Genomic DNA, 17,158 nt, shown 5'->3' with positions numbered 1-17,158 from the left:
AACCTTTCTCCCAAGAAATCTTGGCAAGACAACCTTACAATGAATGGCACGAAGAAGAAGGCTCTTGCGATGGGTCAGAGGGCGGCCTGGCCTGTCCCAGGCCTGGGCTCGGAACCCCTCCTTTCTGTCCTGGGAAGCCACGGTTTGGCAAGAGGAGTCCAGGCTAGAGAAGGCCTTCCTCTCTGGCCCCGGGGAGGCGCTGAGGGGGACAGGCTGGCCTGGGGGCAAGAAGCGGGCCTCTCCTGGCCTTTCTCCTGCCCGCCTGGCTCCCCTCCTTTCCGGGGCTGGGCTGCCTCCTCCTTCCCCGGGCTGCTCCTCCTCCTCCTCCTCCTCCTCCTCTTCTTGCCGGGCGGGGAGTTTGGCCAAGGGCCGCCGGAGGAGGGGCGGCGGCGAGGGCCATAAAGGGCCGCCTTGGAGCGCCTGGCTCTTCGCTCTCCAGAGGCGGACGGCTCAGGCGCCCCGACAGGCTGCTGCTGCTGCTCCGCTTGGCTCTTCTTCGGAGGGAAGGAAGACAGCCTCGCCTCGCCTCCCCGGGACCGCGAGGGCTCCTGGCTGGGGCTCTTCTCCCCGGACTCTCTCCTCTTTTCGCGCCAGGACTTCCCCTCCTCCTCCTCCTCCTCCTCCCTCCCTTCCTTCCTTGGGAGGCCGCCAGCATGAAGTCCGGGGGGCTGTGGGGGCTCTTGCTGGGGCTCTGCCTGGCCGCTCGCGGAGAAGAAGAAGAAGAGGCGGTGGCGCTGGTGGTGCCTCGACGGCTGCGGGGCTCCGGGCTCTACCTGCTGGAGGCCTTCGGGGAGAGCCTCCGCTTGGAGCTGCGGCCGGACAGCAGCTTCTTGGCGCCGGGGCTGACCCTGCAGTCCCTGGGACGGCGCCCCGAAGGCAAGGAGGGCGGCCGAGACGGAGAGGGAGGAGAGGCCCAAGCCCAGCAGCCCTCCTCTGCCGGGGCCTTGGGCCGCTGCTTCTTCTCGGGCAGCGTCAACCGAGACCCGGCCTCGGCGGTGGCCCTCAGCCTCTGCGGGGGGATGCGGGGGGCTTTCTACCTCCGCGGGGAAGAGTACCTCCTCCAGCCGGCCCAGGGCGCCGCCGCCTCGCCTTCCGACTCCGCTGCCCTCCTTCCAGGAGAAGGAGAGGGAGAGGGAGAGAGCCGGCTCCAGCCCCACGTCCTCAGGCGGCGCCCGAGAAGCAGCTCTCCTGCCCCGGGAACAAGGGCCAAGTGTGAGGTGGACGGCGGAGGAGAAGGAGAGGAAGAGGGGCAGCTGCAGGTGGAGGAGCCCAGGACTCGCCCAGGTGAGGCGCTCCCTCAGGAGACCCCAATCAGGCCCACCCTTAGGGCAAGGAGCCACTCACTCCAACCCTATGATGGTTATTATTCTATTGTATTACATGGAATGATTACATCTATTACATTATTATATCATATTATATATCATGCAAAGTACGTGTATGTGCGTATAAGTTTTATATATTATTGAAATTATAATTACAGTTAATCAATGATATATTATTCAACCATTATTACTATTATTATAAAATGATTATTCAAGGTGGGCGTCAACCTACTAAAACAATTATTATACTATTATTATTATTATTATTATATTGAGTAAGTACAAAGAATCAGAACTGGACTCAAGCGCCCTCCCTGCCCCGTTCTGCTGGAGCGAAGGCTGCTGCTAAAGCCCCGCAGGAGGACATGGAGCCCCGGGCGGGGGGAGACTAGAGAGAGTCAGTGGGATGCTGCGTGGCGCGCATGCGCCGAGCTGAGCACTCCCCTCCTCCTCCTCCGAGGCTTTGGAATGGCCCAAAGGCTACATTTCGACTTGCAGGGATGCCTTGGTCAGTCTGGAGTCAGGAAAGGGGAGGAGGAGTGGGGAAAAGGAACTGGCAGCCCAGCTGGTAGTTAAAGCACTTAGGTATCCATCCCAAAGCTCCAGTTAGTTTTACTTCATTTATATGCCACCTTTTTCCCAGGATGGGACCCAAGGCAGCTTGTTGTTGTTGTTGTTGTTGTGTGCCTTCAGGTCGTTTCTGATTTGAGGAGAGCCTATCATGGTTTTTTGTGGGTTTTTCAGGCTATATGGCCATGTTCTAGAAGAGTTTCTTCCTGACATTTCACCAGCATCTGTGACTGGCATCTTTCTCTGAAGATGCCAGCCACAGATGCTGGCAAAACTTCAGGAAGAAACTCTTCTAGATCATGGCCATATAGCCCGAAAAACCCACAAAAAACTATGGATGCCGGCCATGAAAGCCTTCAACCTATCATGGCTTTTTTGGGGCAAGTTTCCTCCGTGGGCTTTGCCATTGCCATCCTCTGAGGCTGAGAGAGAGTGACTCACATAAGGTTCCCCAGTGGGTTTGCATGACCAAGCCAGGATTCAAACCCTGGTCGCCCAGGGACCTAGTCCAATGCACAAGCCAGTACACTACACTGGCTCCCATTTATTTATTTATTTATTTATTTTTATTTGACACCATTTGTTATGCCTTCATTTGCCTTCATTTTCATATCTCCCAAGATAAGACCCAAAGTGGATTCCAAAAACAGTAGATTGGAAATGTTTGGAATTATTTTTTAAAAAAACTATAGGATTTGCAAAGGACTTAGAAGTCCCTCTCTATTCCATATGGCCCTGAACCAGCAGAGACTTCTGCCTCCCCAAACCATAGGTCCCAGAATTCTGTAAGATGGAGCTCTGGCAGTTGTGGTATCAATGCTGTGGTGTCCGTTTGTGGTGAGTGGGGTGTGTCTACTTTCAGTAGCTTCCACTTTTCTTCCCATTCTTCCCACTGTCAAACCAAACCCAGGACCAAGTGAGATCCTCAAAAGCATATCTTTAGGTCTGATCCTAAGCATGTTGGTTTCAAAGTCCTGCATGTTGCAATAAATGTAATTTCCAAGAAGCTTTAGGACCAATTTCCAAATAGGGAGGCAAAGTACTAAGGTGCACAGTTATGATCCCTATGGCCCCATACAAACAGGCCAAAATAAAGCTGCTTTGGGTCACTTTGGAGGTATGCTGTTTAAATTATGCATGCATCCTAAGAGTCTGGAAGCTGCACCAAAGCCACGCTCCAGTCCAGCCAAAGTACTTACTCCATTGCCCCTCCACAATGAAAGCCTTCAGCAAGGCAATTGCTTTGTAATTTAGTCAGAGGAATGCCCTTCATCTGATGAGAAGACCATTGTAAGGATGCTAAATATGAATGGAAAGGGCAGGCACTGAGATCCTAAAGGCAGTTAAAACATATAATTTACCAATCTTTTAATTTGGGACATAATCTCAGATGAAAGTATTGAGAAGGCTCTAACATTCAGCAGTTTGAAGAGAGCAGCTAAGTGGAATGTAATTAGAACTGCATAACAGAGCACAAAGTCTGATTCTGTATATATTTTCAGGGAAATAAACTCCACTGGTTTAAATAAGACCTTTCTTCCAAGGAAATATGGATAGGGTTGTAGCTTTAATACAGCGTTTTTGGTCTAAGGGCACAATTAAGAAAAATACAGTTAGTAGACCTAAGCACCTTTTCAACAACAAGGGTGGGGATCATACAGCCCTCTAGATATTGTTGAACTATAACTCCCATTGGCCTTAGCCACTGCATAGCCACTGAACAAGAATGCTAGGAATTACAGTCCAACAACATCTGGGGAAATGCATCAATTCCCACTCCTGCATGAAAAAGGAGGTTTGATTGACTTCTGAGTAAACAGGATTGTGCTGTACACATCTTCAGTGCAATGTGATTTAGTTAAAATAAATGAAAGGATTTAGTTCTTTGAGTCCTAAATATTGAAATGAGTTATCTGTGAACAATTTTGCACACAGTGTTCAATTAAAACAAGTTAAATGCTTTGATTCATAGACAATTCCATTAAAAGTCCATGAAAAAAATCCACTGAAAGCTATTCTGGGGGGGGGGGGAGGAATCAGTACTGAATCAAGTTTACTATATCCTTAAGTATATGCAGAGGAGGAGAGAAGCTGTTATTTGTTCATACAAAAGCATCCTAAATAGTGACCACTGCCTTACACTAAGTTCATTCATTGAGAAGAATATCCACAGCCAGTGCCTTGACACAGGTGCGGAAAAGGCGGTGAAGGAGGTTGCAGCCCAGGCAGGGCTTATGAATGAAGGCTGTTTAATATCTCATGCAGCCAATGAGAAGGCAGAGGAAAAGGCAGTTAAAGTAAGACAAGGGCACATTATTTGAAGCATAGAAAACAGTGCAGTGAGGTCACAAGAACTAGGTCACACAAGCAATCAAGGGCTTGGCAGAGACAGTTCTTCTTGCACTCTGCTTTCCACGTGGAGCCCCACCAATCTTAGTCAAGGGGTTTTGATACCCGTTGTCAGCATGACATAATCTGTAAGGTTTTATGATAGGAGAGGCGGGCCAGAGAGGAGATTTAAGGATAGTCTTGCCTTTTTAGTTCTAGTTCAAGCTCTGCTTGGAATGTTTATTCCTGGTTACACACACATTCTTTTTCTTTTGTGTAATTCCAGTTTGTTTGTTTTTGTTTTGTTTTTTGGTAGTTTTTCAAAAGTGCCACTTTGTTATGTGCTTTCAAGTCATTTTGAATGTATGGCAACTCTTAGGGGAACCTCTCACTGAGTTTTCTTGGCACTATTCTTCAGAGGGGACTTGCCAGTGCCATCCTCTGAGGTTGAGAGAGTGTGACTTGCCCAAGGTCACCCAGTGAGATGAATTCTAGCCACCAATGCATTTTTCTTCCAGATCCCCAAATTTTGGCATTCCAGTAATTTGTACCATCACTTTAGCATTTAAAATACAGTATAGACATTTAAAGCAAAAAGGCAGCAAAGTTACCAAGGGAATACATACACAGCAAATAGAAGAGTTCTAGATGTCAACATTTTTGAGTGTCTTACTTTCTGCAGTGCTAGAAATTTAAGAACCCAAGGAAAATATAATCGGAGGGGTTGGATTCTTATAAGAAAATATTGTTATTTTCTCCCTCTTATAGCTGTACCCCTGTCAGGTGCTAAAGAAAGAAATACTTGGGACCTCTCCATATTGTAAAGGGAGGGTGACTTGAAGAAGCATCTCTAAAATACCAGATGTAGATGTGTGTTTCAAGGAAATAATCTGAAACCTGTCTCCCAGCTTCCTCCATTATTAGCAATGGAGCAAGCATTCTCCATCAGTGACGCTTCCTGTACTACATAGGCCAGGAATTGCAGGCCAAGAAATCATCTGTTGTGGTTATAAAGGTGTGCCATTTCTGGGAAAACAATGTGCATGAGCACACATAGGAATGTTGTGGACACATATAATGCACATCAAAGCCACCTTGGATCCCACTTTGGGGGGAAAGGAGGGATATGTTCAGTAAATAAATAATAAACAAAGTGCCTCCATGCCATTGATGAGACTTTGGTCTAGTCCAGGGAGAGCCTTTTTTCCAAGGATTTGAATCTTTGCCCAAGCTTGTACTTGGAGATTTATTGGTGGCAGCAAAGCAGAATATACAGCAGTCTTCAGTGGAAACATTTCAGGGTAACCAATCAGAGGAATGGACTTGATGAACCATAAAGTGTTAACACTGTTAAGCCTTAAAAAGCCACATGCACACACACACGCAAGAATGCAACACTGTAGAGCTCCCACTTAAAATTCCTATCTCATCTTTGCCTTTAATAATTGTTTATAGTTGCAGCTTTTGCTGCTGGTTTATTTGGCAGTTTATAGATTTTGAGAAGTAATCATGTTCTCAATTAGTAGTAATTCTATTTTTTTAAAAAATAACAGGAAATAGAAGCACAAGGAGGAAAAGGTTTGTGTCAAGCCCTCGCTATGTGGAAACCTTGCTTGTAGCAGACCAGTCTATGGCAGAGTTCCATGGCAGTGGATTGAAGCACTACCTTCTTACACTCCTGTCTGTGGCTGCCAAATTGTACAAGCATCCCAGCATCCGGAATTCCATTAACCTGGTTGTTGTGAAAATAATGGTCATTTATGATGAACAGAAGGGACCAGATGTGTCTTCCAATGCTGCTCTCACCTTAAGGAACTTCTGCAACTGGCAAAAGCAACACAACCCTCCCAGTGACCGCCATGCAGAGCACTATGACACTGCAATTCTTTTTACCAGACAGGTAAGTGAATTAAAGCCCAGTGATCCTGCAGGCAGCACACTTTTGGTCCTGGACTAAAATTCCCAAAATCCTCTAACCAGCATATCAGCTAGCGAATCTGAAAGCTGTGGTCAAAGAAATTAACTTTTCTGATATCTGAAGAAATGTAACAAATAAAATTTCTTCCTTAAACTAACCATTCAGTGAATATTTTTTTGGAAAAGCTTGGTAACATTTAGAACAAAATGGTGTTCTAAAATAAAATCGGTTCACTTATACTGTTCACAAGAATTATTTCTGAGGTCTTTAGCACCAGAGAGTTCATTCATGGATTGATCAGGCACACTCTCGGTTCAGTTCTTCCAACCTTTTCAAATTAAATGCCACATTTTATTCTTCGCTTATTTTTTATTAATTTCATATATACCTTGCTTTTTCCTTGATGAACTCAAGGTGACATGCATAGCTTCCACCTACATACACACACATTTTATCCTCATGACCACCTAGAGACATAGAACAGGCTGAGAGAGCTTCACTTCTTAGTGAGAGCTAAAATCCATCTCTTCCAAAGCTTAGACCAGCATTCTGACCAGCTGCATTTTCCTGAGACACTATTGTGCACTTAAAAATAAGGCACAAAAATAATGCATAATATGCCAAATTCAACAATCAGAGTTTTCTTCTATTTAAATTAGCAATGCAGTAAGCTAAAGAGGGGAATTTTGTGGCTCTCTGGGGGCTGAATCCTCTTGCCAATCATAACTAGAATGGATCCATTAAACCACTTGTTGAATAGTGAGACAACACTTGCTATTCAATGGGTCTGTCCTAGCTGATGCTATCAACATTTTCCATACCTAGAAGTTGTTGGACTGTAACTTCAGTCAGCTGTAGCTGTCATAGCCAGTGGTGAGAAATGCTGGGACCTACAGGTTCATACAGTTCCCACTTCTGCTCTAAGGGAAGTGATTTTCCACCTTGAACCAGTTCACAAGACGTTACAGGTAGGTCTTCGTTGGCACACAAGTGTAAGATGTAGGTTGGAAAGACTGCCTTTGACCGAATTGAGGGGTTATTAACCAACTGATAATTGAAAATATCTGAATAGGAACCAGGCACTACTAAATTACATACATAATTTGTGGCAAGTTTGCAATTGTTTGGTGCAGCAAAGTGATATTATTCCTTGGTGCAAGTCCTTGTGTGTCTTCCAAGAAAGAATTATCTTTATACCTGTTGAAATACTGCATATTAATGTTCTTTCCATAAGGAGAGGCAGTTTGCCAAAGTAAGAGTTTTTCCTGCCAAAGTTAAACTCCTGACCTAATTAATAATGGAACTGGTTCTTTTCCTTATGTAGGATCTCTGTGGTGCCAAGACATGTGATACACTTGGGATGGCTGATGTGGGAACTGCTTGCGATCCAAACCGCAGTTGCTCTATCATAGAAGATGATGGCTTGCAAGCTGCTTTTACAACCACTCATGAATTAGGTAATTGAGATTCAGGGGAAATCTGTGGCAAGCTTATTTGTTTTAAAAGATGCATTATATATATTGCTATATATTTAAGGTATTAAATCAGCAGAGTTCTTCCTGTTACTGTGGTCTAGCTCTCATTGAGGTACATATTGTAATGATCTTCAGGAGTGAGGTGCTTGTGGATTCAGTTCTGGGACCAGGTGGTGGCTGACCACTTGACCATCCAAAAGGCCTGAGGATTCACCCCCCCATGTTTGTGTGTACCTAAGTGTTTTAAAAGAGTAAAGCCCCCCAAAATGAACTCATTCAAATTGTAAGCATTCATTTCCCTCACCTTACCCAACCCTCCAAAACAGATGAATAGCTTTCTTTAACATTAACAAAGAACACATTGCCCCCCCCCACCAACACACACACACACAAAAGAAGAAAAATTACTTTTGTTTAAATTTTAGCACTCAGATAGTGTTTTCTCTGTGGGAAAGTAAATACATATACTTAGTTCTGGGATCTAAAGTAAATTAAACTTTCACTGATATGAATGGAATTGACTCCAGATAGGCTCACTTAGGGTCAGGCTGCCATTCTGTGCATATTTACTCGAAAAAAATGTCCCACTTTAAATTGATCTTGATTTGGGATACAGCCTGTAATAAGCAGTGCTCTTCTCATCTATCTTTTGTTTTCACTGAAGCAGTGTTTGAAAATCTGGGTCCTATTTGTAGGGATTGAAAAGTGCACTTTGGTTTCATTCAGAGAAAACCCTTAAGTTTAAATTACTAAATAGACATTTTTTAAAAAGAAATATAGAATTTTATTTTTAAAGTTGGCTTATATTTTCAATAGCAACTGTTAAAATGGTGTTCTAGCAACCCTGACTTACTTTATTTGTTTGTTTGTTTGTTTTATCCCACATTTCTCCCAGATTGGGAATCTTCCCCTTCACTATTTTATTTTCACTAGATATGCCAGTATAATATCCCAAAATGTGACCATTCTTTTGCAGCAATACATATGATAAATAGAAGCATATATTTATGACTGGGTACAAAGAATGGTAGATCAGACAGGAGTATATGATTTCAAAGTACTTTAATGTATATGGACGATATTACAATTTTTCCTCACCTTTACTGTTTCTTTTTTAAAGGCCATGTGTTTAGTATGTCCCATGATGATGCAAAGCAATGTGCTGGTATTAATGGCATAAACAGAGACTCCCACATGATGGCATCTATGCTTTCCAATTTGGATCGAAGCCAGCCCTGGTCTCCATGCAGTGCTTATATGATTACTACATTTTTGGATAATGGACATGGTAAGTTGTACTTTTTCTTTTTTGACATCCAGAATCTGAGGAATCCCTGATCATGCTGCTAGGAGATTCTGGGAGTTTAGTAAAGAAAAAAGTAACATTTCCCTAAACTAAAGTAACTTTTACATTATTATGGTAGCTAAATGGAGTCATCATATTTATGTGCAGTGTGTGTCTGAATACTAAATACTAAAGTATTTAATAAAAAGTGGTATTTTCATGTACTACCAATAAAGTTCATGAACGCATTTGGCCAATAGAATGAGATCACAAAGTGTACAAGCTGGGCCTTGGGATAGCCTTGCATTGAAAAAACATCTCTTCTTTCATGTTTTTGGGGCACAGGATCTTAGAGTCCGTCCTTAGTGTTCCCAGGTAGAGCTGCAAGATTCTGCTTGATACAGTACATCTGCGCCATACTATATGCACTATATGTGGCTTTGAGCTTATGCTGAAGTTGCGTGACAATTAAAGAAACGGCATGCATGCCAATGGCGCACGCACTACCCCGCACCGTGAACACACGCCCCATTGTTTGCAAAGGGGTGTTAGCATACATCAATTTGCCCTTATGCAGGTGGATCCAGAACAGATCCCTCACGTAAGGAAAGGGCCCACTGTACATTCAAGAGATACTAGTGAGGGTAGGCAATACTTTACTAAATCATGATGAATTAAATGGAGCAATAATCTGACTTGGTATATAGCCATATATAATCTTCCTTTCCACTCATTCTCTCACTGATTTTCACAACAATGCTTTAAGGCTGGTCAGTGTTGCATAATGGAATATCAGAATTAAGAGCTAACTCACAGCCATCTCTGAATACATGGCTCTACAGGCATTTGGTTGGATTTTTTTATGTCTAAATCTAATACTGTATTCACTGCATCATACTGCATTATATAAACAAGAATGGGCAAAATGCATCCCCCCCTAGATGATTTTCCTCTAGCTCATAGACCATGGAACAAGGATAGGGGTGCTTGAGCCCCCTCCACTCCCCAAAATCAGGCATGAAGGATCAGAACATCAAGACTCTTGTGCAGTTGAACTCACTGAGTGCTCTAGTTTATAGCCCTATTTGCATTTGCTTAATAGGGCCTTATATATTTTATTCTTTCCGTGATACATTAATTTTATGTTTTATACAATTTTATAATTTTTCATTTATTATTTTGTCATTTTCTTTATGGTAGCAACATTGTTAACTGTTTTAGCTGGCAGTATTATGATTATGATTCCCTGTACTCTGTGTTTTTACTGTTTTGTAAAATACATACATATGAGTACACAAAATTCAACCAGTCTTGAGTCTGCCCTCTCCCCCACTTTAAAAACAGTCTGTCCTTCGTCCAACATTTCTGTAGTGGCTACGGCTGATGGGAGCTTCAATCCAACAATATATGGCAGGTTACACTTTTCCTGCCCTTATTTGAAGAAAACACAAACTATGATTCTGTGACAAGCTAATTTTGTAACAAAGTTTCTTTTCATTGTTTTTCAGGTGAGTGTTTGCTGGACAAGCCTCACAAGCCTATTCAGCTCCCTTCTGATCTTCCTGGAACATTGTACGATGCCAACAGACAATGTCAGTTTACATTTGGAGAAGATTCCAAGCATTGTCCTGATGTGGCCAGCACATGTACAACTTTGTGGTGTACTGGCACCTCTGGTGGATTACTTGTGTGCCAGACTAAACATTTCCCTTGGGCTGATGGCACCACTTGTGGGGAAGGAAAGTGGTGTGTGAATGGCAAGTGTGTTAACAAAACAGACAAGAAACATTATGATGTAAGTAATTTTTTAAAAAGTTAAATGTAAATAGTATGCAGCAGGAGTAATTATGTGTACAAATAGCTGAGAGTTATGGCTAAACTAAAAAAGATATTCTGGGCCATCCATGTTTCAATGTTTAGGGCAACCTAAGCATTTTTGTTATAATTTTAACCTAGTGTAACAGTGTGTTTTCTCCGAACAAAGGGGCAAAGCAGACCCTCCCCTTTGCGCCAGTGTCAGGGTGACGTCTGAATATGGCGTTTAGATGCCACATGCCCTGATACTGCCAAGAAACTACATGGCTGACCTCACGTGCAGCAGTTTTATGGAGTTTCAGCAGCGCAGTGTTTACATGCGCTGTAGCACAGAAACACTCAAAAGCCACCACAGCAAAGCCAGCTTTTTCCTGGCTCAAAAAGGAATGGCTTTCTGCCACTTCCTTTTGAGCCGGGAAAATGCTGGATCAGGGCATGTGGTTGCTGTGGCCCTGATCTGGTGATTAAAGGAGCAGCGTGATGCCACTCCTTTGAGGCCATCTGTTTTGCCCCAAGGTTTCATCAGTCTTAGTTGCTAGTAAGTGTGTACAGTATGTGGTCTAATGATATGTGGAGAAATAGTGTAGCATCACGCATTTTTAATGCTTCACAGGACTGTAAGAGAACCAAAGGGACTAAGCTAGTAAGGAGAGGGTGAAACTGTGTCCTTCAACTTTTCTAGCACATTTTGGACTCTTGCACAACAAATGCCTTCTTGCAGTTCAGAAGCACATGCATAAGAAGTTCTTTGAGAACTGCTTACACAGGTTACTTACTACTTACATAAGCCAGTTACACAAATGTAAATCATCAACAGATTTCTGAAGTAGTGCTGTGTATAGTTTGTTTTCTTGTGTATATGTTCAGTTATAAGCTCTACCATGGACCTTTCATACCTGATAGGTCAAAGAGTTTGGAAAGTAACTTGTTTGAACAACAAGTGCAAAAATTCCCAGTGAGCCTGGCCATAGAGCATGCTATTTAGGGATTAATGGCATTATAAAATAAATAAACAATAAGACTACAGTCGAACATTTCTTATTTTTAATGCTTTTTTGAAAATATTTTAAAATATGTGTTTGTTTCTGTGTTTCCAAATGTAGACCCCTGTCCATGGAGGCTGGGGCTTATGGGGACCTTGGGGAGAGTGTTCAAGGTCATGTGGTGGTGGTGTGCAGTATTCACTGAGAGAGTGTGACAATCCAGTTCCAAGGAATGGAGGGAAATACTGTGAAGGCAAGCGAGTACAATACAGATCCTGTAATATTGAAGACTGTCCAGACAATGGAGGTAACTTTTTACAGGGAATTTCATAATGGTTAAATAAAACCCCAAGTCATTGTAATATAATAAATGAAAGATGGCCTTCCAGTGCCTAAAACTGTATTTTCTGTTTGCAGGCAAAACATTCAGGGAGGAACAGTGTGAGACCCACAATGATATTTCCAAATCTCATTTTGGAACTGGGCCTGCAGTGGAATGGACACCTAAGTTTGCTGGAGTGTCTCCGAAAGACAGATGCAAACTTGTTTGTCTTGCAAAAGGCACTGGTTATTTCTTTGTTCTTCAGCCTAAGGTGGGTGTAAATGTGGATGTGTGTATGATACATATAAAAAGTTTTAAATATGATGTTGTCTTTTATGACTGTTGAGGTTGAGGAAAGAGGCAGTCTAATATTAAACTTAACCTTACATTAAAATGACTGTACTCTTATACAGTGCGCCCTTGTTTTACGTGAGGGATCTGTTCCGGACACACACACCCATGTAAAACAAAAAATACGTGTGCTCGCAGCGGTGTGTGATGGTGGCACACATGCGCAGTGGGCGCATGTACAATTGTTTCTTCTGGCGCATGGTGCCGGAAGAAACACCAACTCTTTCAGCATATGCTGAAAGCAGTGTATAATGCCCCCGCGTATGATGTGGGCACACTGTAATTCCTCTTGCAATTTAATTTAAACAATGTAAAAAAAAAATTGCATGCATAGTCATTCCGTTTCTGTATCTGATTCCTGGTGTTCAAATATGAGATTTGGTAATCTATTTCAGCTTGTTCACAGCTAGATCTGTGAGGTTTTCTGAACTGTACTTATAAACTACAGTAGTTCTGGTTTACTTTTTATATATTGGACACCAGTTAACCACAAAAACTACAAAAAGAGAGAAAACTGCAGCATTTTACAGTCAATGGGTGCAAAAGTCAAGCTCCTTTTTTTTAATTTAGTGGACCAGTTAATTATATGCTTGAACTTCTGTTGAAACCAGAGAGTTAATAATGCTTAATCAACTGGATTAGTTCCCACTGTTTTTAAACACAGTGATAATGTTGTAACCCTCCTTCATTCCCCCGTGAAAAGGCAAGCTATAAATAAAATTATATTATTCAATTATATTATAATCTTATCACATTTTCTATATGATGGATTTTTTTGTTTTGTTTTTATTTTTATAAAGGTGGTGGATGGAACCTTATGTAGCCCAGATTCCACTTCAGTCTGTGTCCAGGGACAATGCGTAAAAGCTGGATGTGATCGCATTATAGGCTCCAATAAGAAGTTTGATAAATGTGGAGTCTGTGGAGGCAATGGATCTTCTTGCAAGAAGGTGTCTGGGATGCTGTCTAGTTCCAGGTGCACTTTTAAACTTTTGCTGTGTTCTTTGAACCTGCTCGATAGCATGCACATGTATTTTCACTAAAATTGTAAAACAGTTATATTCAGTTTAGGGACTACTGTATATACTCGACTATAAGTCTACCTCATGTATAAGCAGAGGGCAAGCTTTGGGGCCAAAATATGGATTTTGACATAACACATGGCTAGGTTGAGTGTAAAACTTGGAGGCTTCTTCAGTGTGTGTATGCAAGTGGCAAAAGGAAAGCAGCAATCAATATGAGGTTTCAGTGTTTCAGCCTTCACTCCTGAGACAGGGAAGCATGTGACAGGAGAGAGACTGTTAAACAAACAGCAATCAATCAATCACCAAGGACTCTATCTGCTTGGCTCAGGACAGAAAGAAATTGCATGGGGCAATCTGAAAGAGCTGGTATCACATTACCATACTGACCCATAAATAAGTTGACCTAAGATTTTTGTGTCAATTTTTGGGCATAGGTTTGTAGACATATAGATGAGTATATACTGTAAGTATTGCCTTATAAAATTAACTACATAGTGGAGGTATACAGCAGTCTTCCTTATCTTGGTGATCTTCAGGTTTTTTGGACTACTGTAGGTCTTGGCAGTGTGGTCATGGATGATAAGAGTTGTAACCCAAAATATCTTGAAAGCACCAAGTTGAAAACTCTGGTGATGGACCTATCATCACCATCATTATCATCATCATCAGTTCAGCCTTTCTCCCAGTAATGAGTCTCAAGGCAGCTAACAACATATTTAAAACAATACAAATTAAAATCTATGCAAAAACATTAATGTATCAATTTAAGATTTAAAAAACAATTGAACAATTGATAATATTAAAACATTAGGCATTAAAATGTTAAAAATCATTAAAAGTCTATATACAAACTTTAAAAACAGCACCAAACAGCATTAAAAACCCAACTCTAATAAGTTTGTAAAAGCCTGATGGCATAAAAATATTTTGATTTGTTGAAGGAAGGAGAGCAAAGACAGAGCAATCCTGGCTTCTCTTGGGTGTAAGTTCCAAAGTCTGGGAACAGCCACAGAACAGCCTTGTTCCCATCAAATGAGCCTGAGAAGCTGCTGAGACAGAGAGAAGAGCCTTGCCAATGATCTTACAGCTCTAATGGGGCTCATAAAGGAACTATAAAGATTCAATCTAAGTTCTTGTATTTGTTGTGATTTTTTGAATACACAATAAAATGCTTGGAAACTCAGCTGCTTCTCTTTTTCTCCTGTAGACCTGGTTATCATGATGTTGTGGTGATTCCAGCTGGAGCAACAAATGTGGAAGTTAAGCAACGCAATCCCAGGAGTGCAAGACAAGATGGTAGCTTCCTTGCTATAAAAGCTGCTGATGGCACTTACATTCTCAATGGTGACTATACACTATCAACGCTGGAGCTAGACATTACCCATAAAGGCAATGTTTTAAGATACAGTGGCTCATCTGCCTCTTTGGAAAGAATTCGTAGCTTCAGTCCTCTGAAGGAACCGTTAACAATACAGGTCCTTACTGTGGGTGATTCATTTAGACCTAAAATCAAATATACCTACTTTATGAAGAAATCGGTACAGCCAGGCTCTGAGAAACCTTCCAGTAAGAAGACTGAATCATTCAATGCTATCAAGGAGACAATTTCATCTGAATGGATTTTTGAAGAATGGGGGGAATGTTCTAAGTCATGTGGTACTGGTTGGCAGAGAAGGTCTGTAGTATGTAGAGACCTTAGTGGACAGCCTTCCACTGACTGTGCAAAAGAACTCAAGCCCAGTGATGTCCGCCCATGTGCAGACACACCATGTCCGCGGTGGCAGCTGGGAGACTGGTCATCCTGTTCTAAGACATGTGGAAAAGGTTTCAAGAAGAGATTAGTAAAATGTCTTTCCTTTGATGGTGCGGTAATGTCACATGAAAGTTGCGAACTTTCAAAAAAGCCTAAACATTTGATAGACTTTTGCAATGTTACAAACTGCAGCTAAACCAGAACAGGTTGGGAAAGCTAAATATATATTATATATTATTTTTCAAACCAAAGCACTGAAAATGAGAGTAGCAACTGTAATTAATATGAGAAAATTCATAGTGGATTTACTGAGATGGGACAGTGCAAATAATGATAGGTAGTGTTGAATCATAACAAACCACATTGTTAACTGAAAATCTGATCAAATGACAAGAGAGTCACTAGCTGTTTCATTTTTAGCAGATAAAGTCCTAAGGCATTACAGTTTCCTCCTTTAAGTCTGTTAAAAATTAAACAAAATAATAGGCAGCAAACGCAAGTTTAAACAAACATTTTGATCTCTTAGTGAGGACTGGGGTTAGCCTTCTTGTTTTTTGTTTTTTTAAAAAAACTTCTGGTTTTTGTGTTGTGGTACTGATAAAATCATTTTCTTGATCAAAGTTGGAGAGGGAAAGACAGTTTTTCTCCAAGCATAAATATTAGTTGGGTGTTGCCTACCTCACAAAGAAAACACAACCACACTATTTGAAAAAAATCTTTATATTTTCATGGCTGCTATCATTTTAGAAAATAGGGTTGGTTTTTTCATTTAACAGTAAGATTATGTTTTCCATCAGGAAGTAAGCAAGTACAGTCATGGCTGCTTGTTCAGTCTCCTGATGATTAGAATGTAGTGCTCTGAATGGCTAAAGTAACAATTAATGATTTGATTTAATGAGATGTCTTTTCTTTTCAGCTGTTACACTCTGCCTGCAGAGTTAAAATGGTAACAACTCCAAAGCCACATACTTGTTGGCCTGGACTTGTGTTCCTTTTGTGTGTGTTTGTGCTTCATGCCTCATTTGCTCGAAAGCACTCCAGTGAAATCATGTTTAGCATTAGAGCACCTGCATGTGTTTGGTTTCTTTGTGAAATCTAGGTTCTTCATGAAAATGTAATCTTAATATGCTGCCATTTGTGATACAGTAACACCTTATCAGTCTGTAGCCTTGCTTTGTACAGTACTGGTATTAGTAACTTACTATTCTTCAGTAACACACTGTCTACCACAGATGGATGAAAATCTCTTAATTGACAGCACCCAATCATTTTACACTGCTCAAGACACTTGTAAGGCAGGGAAGATGAAGCTGATGGATAGCAGGTCCATCCACAGCAGTATGCCAATACCTGCATATTTTTTTTAAAAAAATGTATGTGCTAGGCTATAGATAATGAGAAAATATGGCTCTCCATATGTATATAGTAAAATATATTACTATTGGGGATACATACTTTATAAGTATTTTTAAATTCCCTTCTGAGAAGGGTTATAATTGGTAATAAATGCATATAATGAACCTATTTATTTTTATATTTCTTGTCTGATATGATCTCCTAAGTTATCACTTTTTTAAAAAAGAAGACGTATAACAAGGATAGAGTATTTATGCAATATAATATGATACTAGAGATAATAAACACTATGAATTTTGGAAACTGCATGGAGTTTTTCTTTCTTTGATATGAACGGCCATATGTTTATAAAAAATGCTATTGTGAAGTTTATCAATGGCTATGACTTAATCATAATTCATTATAGCTCTTCACACTATAGGGGTATCAGTATAGGAATGATCGAAATTAGAAAAGGGTTTTGTTTTTGTTTTTTGCAATGACACTTTCCAATCATTATAGCCACTGATCATGCTCTTAGGGTTTGGGGTTTGTTTGGGTTTTTTTAAAAGCTGTAGTGCAAACATAACTTCATCACACAATGGAGCTGACTTGAGGCCTTTTGGCTCTCTTGCCCTGTTGGCATGTGCCATCCATAACACCTAGCTTGTTA

The 17,158-nt window shown here is 41.3% G+C and overlaps 1 protein-coding gene across 1 annotated transcript; it reads left to right on the top strand.

The window, feature by feature from the left end:
- Positions 1-395: 395 nt before the first annotated feature.
- Positions 396-16,672, top strand: ADAMTS1 (ADAM metallopeptidase with thrombospondin type 1 motif 1). Its single transcript, XM_042458783.1, has 9 exons — positions 396-1,284; positions 5,777-6,123; positions 7,466-7,598; positions 8,737-8,904; positions 10,410-10,696; positions 11,820-12,006; positions 12,117-12,292; positions 13,173-13,348; positions 14,605-16,672. The coding sequence occupies exons 1-9, from the start codon at positions 654-656 to the stop codon at positions 15,344-15,346; spliced, it is 2,847 nt and encodes a 948-aa protein (XP_042314717.1). The 5' UTR covers positions 396-653; the 3' UTR covers positions 15,347-16,672.
- The last annotated feature ends 486 nt before the right edge of the window (positions 16,673-17,158 follow it).

This window comes from Sceloporus undulatus, chromosome 3 (assembly GCF_019175285.1).
Source record: "Sceloporus undulatus isolate JIND9_A2432 ecotype Alabama chromosome 3, SceUnd_v1.1, whole genome shotgun sequence".
Taxonomy (NCBI): Eukaryota; Metazoa; Chordata; class Lepidosauria; order Squamata; family Phrynosomatidae; genus Sceloporus; species Sceloporus undulatus.
The sequence above is the reverse complement of the archived record's forward strand: the minus strand, read 5'-3'. Positions and strand labels throughout refer to the sequence as shown.